The sequence below is a fragment of the Balaenoptera acutorostrata genome, chromosome 11 (assembly GCF_949987535.1).
Source record: "Balaenoptera acutorostrata chromosome 11, mBalAcu1.1, whole genome shotgun sequence".
Lineage (NCBI taxonomy): Eukaryota > Metazoa > Chordata > Mammalia > Artiodactyla > Balaenopteridae > Balaenoptera > Balaenoptera acutorostrata.
The window spans coordinates 34,697,820-34,712,239 of NC_080074.1; the positions used below are offsets into that span (position 1 = coordinate 34,697,820).

At 36.8% G+C, this 14,420-nt stretch overlaps 1 protein-coding gene across 1 annotated transcript; it reads right to left on the reverse strand.

Annotated features, from left to right (window-relative positions):
* Positions 1 to 1,178: 1,178 nt before the first annotated feature.
* Positions 1,179 to 4,176, reverse strand: LOC103010704 (proline-rich protein 13-like). Its single transcript, XM_057557528.1, has 2 exons — positions 4,153 to 4,176; positions 1,179 to 1,907 (listed from the first exon to the last, which is right to left on the reverse strand). The coding sequence occupies exons 1-2, from the start codon at positions 4,174 to 4,176 to the stop codon at positions 1,386 to 1,388; spliced, it is 546 nt and encodes a 181-aa protein (XP_057413511.1). The 3' UTR covers positions 1,179 to 1,385.
* Positions 4,177 to 14,420: the final 10,244 nt, after the last annotated feature.

Sequence of the window (14,420 nt, forward strand, 5' to 3'; positions counted from 1 at the left end):
TTTCCACTTCAAGATTGAGAAATGTGGTGAATATGTTTACTTTTGCTACCTCTATTCAACACTGAGCTGGAAATACTAGTGTGAGGTAAGGAAAATAAATAAAAGACCATTCAGATTAAAACAAAAGAAGTAAAATTGTCATTATACACAGATGGCATTATGTTTATGTAGAAAACCCCAAAGGAATCTTAAAAGAAAATCTACTAGAACAGTGAACTTAGCACAGAATACAAAGTTAATACACAAAAATTAATTGTATTTCTATGTATTAGCAACAGAAAACTAGGAAATCAAATTTAAAACACAGCATTCAAGGACAGGAAATACTTAACAAAACATATGCAAATCCTTCTACTATAAACTACAAAATATTGAAGAGAAAAGAGGGAAGACCAAAATAAATGAAGAGATACATAATGTTTGTGCATGTTCGTGCATTATAAGACAAATTGTTAAGAAACCAATTCTTCAGAATGTCTGTATAGGTTCTATGTAATTCTCTTCAAAAGCCAATTAGTATTTTTTTATATAAATCAGAGCCTGGCCTTAGAATTTATAGGAAATACAAAGATTCTAGAATTGACAAAACAATCTTGAAGAAGAACAAAGTTGTTAGACCTTCACTTCCTGATTTCAGGACTTAAAGTTATAGCAGTCAGGACAGTATGGTATTAAAATAAGGATAGACAAGGTGATCAATGAAACAGAATAGAAAGTCTAGAAATATAAAGATGTATTAACAGTCAGTTTTTGTTTTTTGTTTCCAGGAGAAACAGCTTTATTTGGACTGAGAGTTGGAGAGTGAGAGCAGGACCTGAGATAGCATACTGAGCTAAGGGGTAGAGATCAGTTTCCAAAATGGCAGTCAGAGCTCATCAGCCAAATGGACTCCACTTCCCAGCAGCCTTGCAGTGAGTGCAATCAATAAAAGGCCTGCTGGGAAATGTTTATTTGCCACTAAATCATCCAAGCATGCCACAATTACAAGAAAGGTACAGGTCGTTTTTTTCTTTCCATAATTAAATTTCCACAGCATCTCCCCAATTATGAGTATTACAAAAGAAAGTAAAAAAATCACATTTTACAGATTTTAGACTTGTCTTCAGCATTTAGCTCAAATCTCACCATCTTCAAAATATAGTTCTGAAAAATTCACCAGCTAAAATTTCTATCCAAGCAGTGGGAAGACGGCCTTTGCTAGCCCATGGCAATTCTTTTCCCATTTTCCCTAGCCAGTTAGGGTTGAACAGCAGAGTGAGGCTTAGATTGCAGGGATGGCGGGGGGAGGGACACAAGGGCTAATTTCCCCCAGTACAAGATGGCATCTGAAGCTTGATGGGAGAGCAGAACTGGAGAGACTTGAGGGAAGGGTCCAGGCCCTGTATTCAGTCAGAGTCACTGCTGGAAGAGGAAGGGGAGGAGGAGGAGGAGGAGGAGGAATGCTTCCCATGTTTGTGGTGTTTCTGCTTCTTTTTATGAGCTTTTTTCATTTTCTTTTGCATCTTCTTGTCAATCACCATTCCTGGTCCTACCATGCCAGGAGTCAATGGATTCACAGGACACATGCCAGGGGCAGGTGGTGGGTATTGAGGGGAGTAGGGACCTGAGGGTTGGCATCCTGGATACCCTTGTTGTGGCACAGGATGACAGGGCCCACCAGGGGGAAAGGCTGGATTCCCCTGGGGTGCTCCTGGGGGAGTGGGAAAGGGGCCTGGAGGAAAGGTAGGGGTGGCAGGTGGTGGATGGGCAGGATTGCAACCTCCAGGGTACCCGACATTAGGGGGGTGTGGATATGGCCCTGGCTGCCTGGTATTGGGATTCCATATGTTCAGGTATTTCCTCCAGCCCAGGAATGGAAAAAGAAGGAAAGTGAGGAATCCAGGTGTCCTGTCACCTTTACACCACTGCTTCAACAGTCAGTTTTTAACAAAGGTAACAATATAATTCAATGGGGGAGAGAAAAGTTCCTGACCAAGTGGATATCCATATGGAAAAAACAAAAACAAACCCCAAACCTTTGATTCCCCTTGCACTTCACTTACATACATATTTTATTCAAGAAGGATCATATACATAAATATAAAGCTAAAACTATATCTCTTATAGACGAAATACATGAGAAATTTTTCATGAACTTTGGGTAGACAAAGATTTCTCAGCTAAGACACAGAAGGCAAAAACCATACAAGAAAATATTTATAAATTATATTTCATCAACTTAAAAATTTTGTTATCAAAAGAAATAGTTAACATAAATGAAAAGGTAAGCCACAAACTGGGAGAAAAATATCATAGTATATATGTATCTAATAAAAGACATATCTAGTATATATAAAGAATATGGAAGGGTATAATATAAGAATATATATAACATATAAATAATATAGAAAGAACTCCTATAACTCAATACTAAAAAGACACACAGCCCAATTAAAAAATGAGCAGAGCTTTAAACAAGACAAATATGCAAGTAGCCAATAAGCACAAGAAAAAGTGCTCAATTTTATTAGTTCTCAGGGAAATTCTAATTAAAACTGCCATGAGATACCATTTCCCACCTTTAGAATGGCTAAGATTAAAAGTGTTTTTAGGGATGTAATGTACAGCATATTGACTATAATTAATAATATTCTATTGCAGAGCTTCCCTGGTGGCGCAGTGGTTAAGAATCCGCCCGCCAATGCAGGAGACACGGGTTCGAGCCCTGGTCTGGGAAGATCCCACATGCCGCAGAGCAACTAAGCCCTGTGCACCACAACTACTGAGCCTGCGCTCTACAGCCCGCGACCCACAACTACTGAGCCCGCGTGCCACAACTACTGAAGCCTGTACACCTAGGGCCCGTGCTCCACAACAAGAGAAGCCACCACCATGAGAAGTCCGCGCACCACAACCAAGAGTAGCCCTCCCTCGCCACAACTAGAGAAACCCCATATGCAGCAACGAAGACCCAATTCAGCCAAAAATAAAAATAAATAAAATAAAATAAATTAAAAAAATACTCTATTGTATATTTGAATGTTGTTAAGAATAGATCTTAAAAGTTCTCATCACAAGAAAAAAAATATGTTAACTATGTTTGGTGATGGATGTTAACTAGACTTATTGTGATGCTCATTTCACAACATATACAAATATCAAATCATTATATTATATACCTGAAACCAATATAATGTTATACGTCAATTATATCTCAATTTTTAAAAAAGTGTTTGTAAGGGTATGGAACAATTAGAACCCTCAGAGATTGATACTGGGAGTACAAAATGGTGCAATTGCTTTAGAAAAGAGTTGTCTAGTTTCTTGAAAAGCTAAAAAAAATTTCCTAGCAATTCTACTTCTAGAAATTTACCCATAAGAAACAAAATCTTGTATTTATAAAGAGACTTGTAAAAAATAAATAAAAATTTAGAAAAGACTTGTATAGAATGCTCATAACAACCTCTTTTGTAATAAATAAAAACTGAAAGCATCCCAAATATTCATCAGCTGGGAAATGGACAAATTGTGACATAGTCATAGAGTGGAACACAACTGAGCAATAAAGATAACTGAACTGCTGATACATGCAACAATATGGGTAAATCACATGAACATAATTTTGAATGAAAATAAAACAGACTCAAAAGAGTATATACTCTGTAATTGTACATAGATACTGTTCAAGAACAAGGAAGACCCTTCTGTGGTGAAAGAAACCATGGTAGGCTCAGTGCTAGGATTAGGAAGACCTGACTGGAAACCAGCATGAGGGAACTCTATCTTGATTGAGGCACTCAATACTTGGGTATATATATATTCATCAAAATTCATTACACATAAGATATGTGGTATTACTGTTATTTAAATTATATATCAATAAAAAATTGAAACCGAAGAAAAAATTTTCTCAAATACTGACAACTTCCCAGATCAGTACATATTCAATATATATCTTTAGATACACTGTGATTTGAATTTTTGCCTGTCTATTTTGAATACCATTCTTCTTTATACCAACGTCAGTTCCCCAATGTTTAGTACCTCCCAATTCCAACCTTTCCCCATTTCTAACTGGTCATCTGTTGAGGTCTCAGACTATTTTAACAATAATTCTGCCCCAGTAATAGAAATAAGGACTCATTAGCTATAACTAAGTGTATAGAAACTTACTTGCAAGTGTGATGAGTTCCCCATCACACTGGATATTCAATAAGGTCAGATAGTCATTTTATTCAGTAGATGTTCTGTAATACCTGTTATATGCCTGTTACTGTCCTAGGCATTTAGACATGAGATGCTCTGTGGCTTCATCTGGGCCGCTCTGGACATCTGTGGGAGGCAAGCCAATTTGTACACTTCCCTGGGGCACTGTGACCTGGAGCTGAGAGAAACCCTTTGCCTTCGGCTGTGGAGTTGTGATAAGCAGTGTGGCTGACAGGGTCTTGGTGTTCCGGTCAGGTGTCAGGCCTGAGCCTCTGAGGTGGGAGAGCCAAGTTCAGGACATTGGTCCACCAGGGACATCCTGGTCCCACCTAATATCAATTGGCGAGAGCTCTCCCAGAGATCTCTGTCTCAACGCTAAGATGCAGCTCCACTCAACGACCGGCAAGGGCCAGTGTTGGACACCCCATGCCAAACAAATAGCAAGACAGGAACACAATCCCACCCATTAGCAGAGAGGCTGCCTAAAATCATAAAAAGTTCACAGACACCCAAAAAATAACCTACCGGACAAGGTCCTGCCCACCAGAAAGACAAGATCCATCCTCATCCACCAGAACACAGGCACCAGTCCCCTCCACATGGAAGCCTACACAACCCACTGAACGAACCTTACTCACTGGGGGCAGACACCAAAAACAATGGGAACTACAAAACGGCAGCCTGTGAAAAGGAGACCCCAAACACAGTAAGTTAAGCAAAAGGAGAAGACAGAGAAATACACAGCAGATGAAGGAGGAAGGTAAAAACTCGCCAGACCAAACAAGTGAAGAGGAAATAGGTAGTCTACCTGAAAAATAATTCAGAGTAATGATAGTAAAGATGATCCAAAATCTTGGAAATAGAATGGAGAAAACACAAGAAACGTTTAACAAGGACCTAGAAGAACTAAACAGCAAACAAACAGTGATGAACAACACAACAAATGAAATTAAAAATTATCTAGAAGGAATCAATAGCAGAATAACTGAGGCATAAGAACAGATAAGTGACCTGGAAGATAAAATAGTAGAAATAACTGCCACAGAGCAGAATAAAGAAAAAAGAATGAAAAGAATTGAAGACAGTCTCAGAGACCTCTGGGACAACATTAAATGCACCAACATTCGAATTATAGTGGTCCTAGAAGAAGAAGAGAAAAAGAAAGGGACTGAGAAAATATTTGAAGAGATTATAGTTGAAAATTTCCCTAATATGGAAAAGGAAATAGACAAACAAGTACAGGAAAAACAGAGTCCCATACAGGGTAAGTCCAAGGAGAAACACACCAAGACACATGTTTAAAAAAAACTATAAAAATTAAATACAAAGAAAAAATATTTAGGGGGCTGGAAAAGCAGGCGCTGGGCTTAGACCCAGAGTGGCTGCTGCAGCTCGGGCTGCCCAGGCTGTGGGTGTCTTAAAAAAAAAAAAAAAAAAAAAAATTTAAATCAGCAAGGGAAAAGCAACAAATAACACACAAGGGAATCCCCATAATGTTAACAGTTGATCTTGCAGCAGAAACTCTGCAAGCCAGAAAGGAGTGGCAGGACATATTTAAAGCGATGAAAGGGAAAAAACTACAACCAAGATTACTCTACCCAGCAAGGATCTCATTCAGATTTGATGGAGAAATCAAAAGCTTTACAGAGAAGCAAAAGCTAAGAGAATCAGCACCACCAAAACAGCTTTAAAACAAATGCTAAAGGAACTTCTCTAGGCAGGAAACACCAGAGAAGGAAAAGACCTACAAAAAAAAATCCAAAACGATTAAGAAAATGGTAATAGGAACATACATATCGATAATTACCTTCAATGTAAATGGATTAAATGCTCCAACCAAAAGACATAGATTGCCTGAATGGATACAAAAACAAGACCCATATATATGCTGTCTACAAGAGACCCACTTCAGACCTAGGGACACATACAGACTGAAAACGAGGGGTTGAAAAAGATATTCCATGCAAATGGAAATCAAAAGAAAGCTGGAGTAGCAATTCTCATACCAGACAAAATATACTTTAAAATAAAGACTACTACAAGAGACAAAGAAGGACACTACATAATGATCAAGGGATCAATCCAAGAAGAAGATATAACAATTGTAAATATTTATGCACCCAACATAGGAGCACCTCAATACATAAGGCAACTGCTAACAGCCATGAAAGAGAAAATCAACAGTAACACAACAACAGTAGGGGACTTTAACACCCCACTTTCACCAATGGACAGATCAACCAAAATGAAAATAAATAAGGAAACACAAGCTTTAAATGACACATTAAACAAGATGGACTTAATTGATATTGATAGGACATTCTATACAAAAACAACAGAATACACTTTCTTCTCAAGTGGTCATGGAACATTCTCCAGGATAGATCATATCTTGGGTCACAAATCAAGCCTTGGTAAATTTTTAAAAAATTGAAATAATATCAAGTACCTTTTCCAACCACAGTGCTCTGAGACCAGATATCAATTACAGAAAAAAAAAAAACTGTAAAAAATACAAACACATGGAGGCTAAACAATACACTATGAAATAACCAAGAGAACACTGAAGAAATCAAACAGGAAATCAAAAAATACCTAGAAACAAATGACAATAAAAACACGATGACCCAAAACCTATGGGATGCACCAAAAGCAGTTCTAAGAGGGAAGTTTATAGCAATAAAATCCTACCTCAAGAAACAAGAAAAATCTCAAATAAACAACCTAAACATACACCTAAAGCAATTAGAGAAAAAAGAACAAAAAAAACCCAAGGTTAGTAGAAGGAGAGAAATCATAAAGATCAGATCAGAAATAAATGAAAAAGAAATGAAGGGAACAATAGCAAAGATCAATAAAACTAAAAGCTGGTTCTTTGAGAAGATAAACAAAATTGATAAACCTTTAGCCAGACTCATCAAGAAAAAAAGGGAAAAGACTCAAATCAATAGAATTAGAAATGAAAAAGGAGAAGTAACAACTGACACTTCAGAAATACAAAGGATCATGAGAGGTTACTATAAGCAACTATATGCCAATAAAATGGACAACCTGGAAGAAATGGACAAATTCTTAGTAAAGCACAACCTTCTGAGACTGAACCAGGAATAAATAGAAAATATAAACTGACCAATTACAAGCACTGAAATTGAAAGTGTGATTAAAAATCCTCTAACAAACAAAAGCACAGGTCCAGATGGCTTCACAGGCAAATTCTATCCAACATTTAGAGAAGAGCTAGCGCCTATCACTCTCAAACTCTTCTAAAATATAGCAGAGGGAGGAACACTCCCAAACTCATTCTACGAGGCCACCATCACCCTGATACCAAAACCATACAAAGATGTCACAAAGAAAGAAAACTACAGGCCAATATCACTGTTGAACATAGATGCAAAAATCCTCAACAAAATACTAGCAAACAGAATCCAACAGCCATTAAAAGGATCATACACCATGATCAAGTGGGATTTATCCCAGGGATGCAAGGATTCTTCAATATACGCAAATCAATCAATGTGATTAACCATATTCACAAATTGAAGGAGAAAAACCATATGATCATCTCAATAGATGCAGAAAAAGCTTTCAACAAAATTCAACATCCATTTATGATAAAAAACCTCTAGAAAGTGGACATAGAGGGAACTTACCTCAACATAATAAAGGCCATATATGACAAACCCACAGCAGACATCGTTCTCAATGGTGAAAAACTGAAACCATTTCCACTAATATCAGGAACAAGACAAGGTTGCCCACTCTCAACACTATTATTCAACATAGTTTTGCAATTTTTAGCCACAGCAATCAGAGAAGAAAAAGAAAAGGAATCCAAATTGGAAAAGAAGAAGTAAAATTGTCACTGTTTGTAGATTACATGATACTGTACCTAGAGAATCCTAAACATGCTACCAGAAAACTACTAGAGCTAATCAATGAATTTGGTAAAGTAGCAGGATACAAAATTAATGCACAGAAATCTCTTGCATTCCTATACACTAATGATGAAAAATCTGAAAGAGAAATTAAGGAAACACTCCCATTTACCACTGCAACAAAAAGAATAAAATACATAGGAATAAACCTACCTAATGAGACAAAAGACCTGTATGCAGAAAACTGTAAGACACTGATGAAAGAAATTAAAGATGATACAAACAGATGGAGAGATATACCATGTTCTTGGATTGGAAGAATCAACATTGTGATAATGACTCTACTACCCAAAGCAATCTATAGATTCAATGCAATCCCTATCAAACTACCAATGGCATTTTTCACAGAACTAGAACAAAAAATTTCACAATTTGTATGGAAATACAAAAGACCCCGAATAGCCAAAGCAATCTTGAGAAAGAAAAGCGGAGCTGGAGGAATCAGGCTCCCTGACTTCAGACTATACTACAAAGCTACAGTAATCAAGACAGTATGGTACTGGCACAAAAACAGAAATATAGATCAATGGAACTGGATAGAAAGCCCAGAGATAAACCCACACACATATGGTCATCTTATCTTTGATAAAGGAGGCAAGAATATACAATGGAGAAAAGACAGCCTCTTCAACAAGTGGCGCTGTGAAAACTGGACAGCTACATGTAAAAGAATGAAATTAGAACACTCCCTAACACCATACACAAAAATAAACTCAAAATGGATTAAATACCTAAATGTAAGGCCAGACACTATAAACTCTTAGAGGAAAACATAGGCAGAACACTCTATGACATAAATCACAGCAAGATCCTTTTTGACCCACCTCCTAGAAAAATGGAAATAAAAATAATAATAAACAAATGGGACCTAATGAAACTCAAAAGCTTTTGCACAGCAAAGGAAACCATAAAGAAGATGAAAAGACAACCCTCAGAATGGGAGAAAACATTTGCAAATGAAGCAACTGACAAAGGATTAATCTCCAAAGTATACAAGCAGCTCATGCAGCTCAATATCAAAAAAAACAGCAATCCTATCCAAAAACGGGCAGAAGACCTAAATAGACATTTCTCCAAAGAAGATATACAGATTGCCAACAAACACATGAAAAAATGCTCAATATCACTAATCATTAGAGAAATGCAAATCAGAACTACCATGAGATATCACCTCACACCAGTCAGAATGGCCATCATCAAAAAAATCTACAAAGAATAAATGTTGGAGAGGGTGTGGAGAAAGGGAACCCTCTTGCACTGTTAGTGGGAATGTAAATTGACACAACCACTATGGAGAACAGTATGGAGGTTCCTTTAAAAACTAAAAATAGAACTACCATATGACCCAGCAATCCCACTACTGGGCATATACCCTGAGAAAACCATAATTCCAAAAGAGTCATGTACCACAACGTTCATTGCAGCACTCTTTACAATAGCCAGGACATGGAAGCAACCTAAGTGTCCATCAACAGATGAATGGATACAGAAGATGTGGTACATATATACAATGGAACATTACTCAGCCATAAAAAGAAATGAAATTGAGTTATTTGTAGTGAGGTGGATGGATCTAGAGAGTGTCACACAGAGTGAAGTAAGTCAGAAAGAGAAAAATAAATACCATATACTAACACATATATATGGAATCTAAAAAAAAAAAAAATGTTTCTGAAGAACCTAGGGACAGGACAGGAATAAAGACGCAGATGTAGAGAATGGACTTGAGGACATGGGGAGGGGGAAGGGGAAGCTGGGACGAAGTGAGAGAGCGGCATGAACATAGATACACTACCAAATGTAAAATAGCTAGCTAGTGGGAAGTAACTGCATAGCACAGGGAGATCAGCTCTGTGCATTGTGACCACCTAGAGGGGTGTGATAGGGAGAGTGGGAGGGAGACACAAGAGGGAGGGGATATGGGGATATATGTATATGTAGAGCTGACTCACTTTGTTATACAGCAGAAACTAACACACCATTGTAAAGTAATTATACTCCAATAAAGATGTTAAAAAAAACCCCACAAAACTCATGGGGGACTTGCCTGATGGCTCAGTGGTTAAGAATCCATCTGCCTATGCAGGGGACACGGGTTCGAGCCCTGGTCTGGGAGGATCCCACATGCCTCAGAGCAACTAAGTCCGTGTGCCACAACTACTGAACCTGCGCTCTAGAGCCCATGAGCCACAACTACTGAAGCCCCTGAGCCTAGAGCCCGTGTTCCACAACAAGAGAAGCCACCGCAATGAGAAGCCCACACACCGCAAAGAAGAGTAGCCCCCGCTCGCCACAACTAGAGAAAGTCCACGCAGCAACGAAGACCCAATGTAGCCATAAATAAATTAATTAATTATTTTTTTAAAAAAGGTGTTTTAATTTACTTCCTGCCATTAAATGCTACTTCATTATATAAGGTCTTGATCCTAAGGACATAAAATGTAGCCAAGCATTTATCTGTTCAGCTAGTTCAATTTTGTCAAGCAAAAGTACCCTCTAAATTGTATAATGTGTCAAAGCTACAATTATGATAAATGTGCCAAAAAAGCATACAAAATTACTGGCTGAAATGATTTACAATCTGGGTAAAGTTAAACTGAAAATAGACTTTATTGATTTTAATTTTAATAAAGAGATTTTTTTGGTGTATCCAAGATACTATTACAAAAGTGAATTAAAAATACATTGCATATAACAATTAAGCCACATCTCATTAAAATTCAACTTTCTTTTTCATTATAAAAGAATACTAACTCAATATTTTTTGTATGTGGAGAGAAGACATAAATTAGACATAAACAGTATTTCTGTTCGTTACACTTTTCAAAGTTCCAACTATTAATAATGAGACTGCCAAGTGTCAGAATGTTCTCTTAAACTGGAAAGCCTGGCATCAAGCATTCTGTCTCTGGGAAACAAATTAAGAAAATACTTGACTTATACATGCCGAGTTTTCTTTTTTGTCTTCCTAATTGAGTGAGGTATATTACAATCATGTTGTGGCATGATTCTTGCTTTCTGGGCTTTGCCTTACATTATCATTTGGAAACTACAATTAGCAGAGCATTTCTCTTCAGCACAGTTCAGAGGGCTTTTCTCAGAAACGATTTTAATGTGGTTTAATAATCAGGCTGTACACAGATATGTAAATTATGAAATGATTTACTTCTAAAATTATTTGATTCATGATTGTGTTGCTTTTCTAATTTTATGCAGAAACATTAAGGTTATCTTGACATATGACCAATCATGTAGAAAGATATGCCAATGGATATGAACCAGTGATTACAACAAATGGACAAATGAGTTAGTACAAAGTGAACAGAGCAAATTTTGAGGTACAGTCCTCTTGAGTGATGAAAAAATTTTTTAATTTAAATATTAAAAATAAAATCTGTAAATAATCCAAAATCTAATGTAAAGTGTAAGGCATATATATATTTTTGTTAATAACTGGGTAAGAGTAACAGTGAATTGATTTGCATACAATTTTTCTGATATGAAAAATATTTATCAGGTGACTCACTTTTGCTGAAATGATTTGGAATCATTACCAATAAACTTAATTAATTTGGCCTATTTCTCTATATTTTATGATGACTCCCTCAAGAGATAACTTTCTCTTCACACATTGGGAAGTGGGTTTCTTACTTAGCCTCTTCATTCAAGTATGAATATATCTTTACAAAACAATAAACACAGGCGTACAATAAAAATGTGCATACACTTTGCAAGAAAATTATTTTCTTACAGAGACTACAGAGAATACTGGGGTTTGGTTTTGTTTTTCTGCTCCAATTGTAAATCCATGTTCTCTTCCCTGGATTTCAAATTCCTGAACTGTTCCTCACTGCAGGCAATGTGAAGATACTCTGGCTGTAACATCTGTCCTACACTGCTTGCCATTGACTGTCTGATTGATGGGCAGATGGCCTCTTATTCCCCCCATGAATACTCCCTTAGAAAAAGATGACTTTCCTCTTCCCTATAGTGTCTTTTTTACTGAATGTACTCCTTTCCTCCTTCCCTTCCTCTTTTCCTATCTTCTGTATGTTTTTCTTTCCTTCTCTCATCCTTTTATCCTTTCTTTGATTTTGTACTTATTGAATGCCAGCTACGTGCTAAGTGGTAGATAAAGGAATATGATCATGAAGCATAGACTGTGGGGAGCCCAACAAGTAAGCACAAAATTCCCATATTGTGATACAAGCAGGCAGAGTGTGCTCTGAGAGCAGCTCAAAGGAGTGGTACATAAACAAGTCTTTGTGAGTCGGAAAATACATCACCAAAGTGTTTTATACCCTGACACCAGAAGATGGGCAGGAGTTATCCCATCAACTGCTACAACATATTTCTTGTCCAAGTGTCTTTCATTAATCAGCCAGGTCAAGACTACTTCTGTAATGCTGTCTTAAATACTGAGCTAGAAATCTCATTTCAATTAGGGACTGGGGAAACTAGAATTCCATTCCAAAAAAACACCTAAGTCTCCAATACATTTTCTGTTTTTAAAATTGTGATTTTGTCTCTTTCTTCACAATATTTGATGTTCTAGTCTTTTCTTAATGTCCTCTCAGTCCACCCTTGAGTTTCTTTATCAGTATCATGATCAACAGTATCATCCCTAATATTATTACTGTACTGGATTTACATCTCCAAATTTTGAAGACTTTATTTAAATATATATTTCCCTAGGAAACTGTCTGGACATGAATTGATTGATAGATCAAATACACATTTTTCTTTTCCTACCTGATGGTAATTTCTTATCTGACAGGTACATTATATTGTTCAAGAGGGGAGGGAGAAGAAAATAAAGTTACAGAAAACATAACAGAGTTTGAAACACTTAGCTTATTTAGATGAAACCAATGATGAGACCTATTCAGCAGAGACTTTTTAATGTCAACTACATCGATCTCTTATTTGTTCAGCTCCCAAAATACTATCAGTATTTTAACTCAGCCATTTAGTGAGAACTACAATCATATTTTAATCCTCTTAAGGTCTGATTTTAAACTGTTTCTGCCTTTTTATCTGTGTTATTAAGTTTGAGAGAATTTCAGAGACAAATTACACAGCTAAACATGTTTAAATTAATTAACATATTTTAGAGAGTCTTGTATCTTGTGTTTATTGTTGAACTTGCAAAAACAATTTTTCAACGATGAGTTAACTATTTGATCATTAAAAATTGGGGGGGGGAAGCTTGTAGTTTATGTAAATAGAACACAAATAGAAATTTCAACTCAGTGTGAATACTTTAAATGCAAGCACTATTTTTCAGAGGCCAGGAAACATGAGGAGACAAGGAATGCTGGCTGACTGAAGAATTAGCTGTACAATACCTTTTTTTTTTTTTTTTTGGATTTTTTTTAAACATCTTTATTGAAGTATAATTGCCTTACAATGGTGTGTTAGCTTCTGCTTTAAAACAAAGTGAATCAGTTATACATATACAATATGTTCCCATTTCTCTTCCCTTTTGCATCTCCCTCCCTCCCACCCTCCTCATCCCACCCCTCTAGGTGGTCACAAAGCACCGAGCTGATCTCCCTGTGCTATGCGGCTGCTTCCCACTAGTTATATATTTTACATTTGGTAGTGTATATATGTCCATGACACTCTCTTACCCTGTCACATCTCACCCCACCCCCTCCCTATATCCTCAAGTCCATTCTCTAGTAGGTCTGTGTCTTTATTCCCGTCTTGCCACTAGGTTCTTCATGGCCTTTTTTTTTTTTTCCCTTAGATTCCGTATATATGTATTAGCATACTGTATTTGTTTTTCTCTTTCTGACTTACTTCACTCTGTATGACAGACTCTAACTCCATCCACCTCATTACAAATACCTCCATTTCATTTCTTTTTATGGCTGAGTAATATTCCATTGTATATATGTGCCACATCTTCTTTATCCATTCATCTGTCGATGGACATTTAGGTTGCTTCCATGTCCTGGCTATTGTAAATAGAGCTGCAATGAACATTTTGGTACATGACTCTTTTTGACCTATGGTTTTCTCAGGGTATATGCCCAGTAGTGGGATTGCTGGGTCGTATGGTAGTTCTATTTTTAGTTTTTTAAGGAACCTCCATACTGTTCTCCATAGTGGCTGTATCAATTTACATTCCCACTAACAGTGCAAGAGTGTTCCCTTTCCTCCACACCCTCTCCAGCATTTATGTACAATACCTTTTGGATGACCTTCAATAGCTTTTTTGGAAGAGAAGAAGAAAGTCAAACTGAGGTCTTTATTAGTTTTTATCAGTAAGTCTTTGTTAGCAATTGGCAT

Bases quoted from the DNA above. Each gene is read 5' to 3' on its own strand.
- LOC103010704 (XM_057557528.1), bottom strand. From the start codon at position 4,176: ATGGGGAACTCATCACACTTGCAA. The intron at 1,908-4,152 runs GTAAGTTTCTAT...TGACTGTTGAAG, and splicing joins GGAACTCATCACACTTGCAA to CAGTGGTGTAAAGGTGACAG.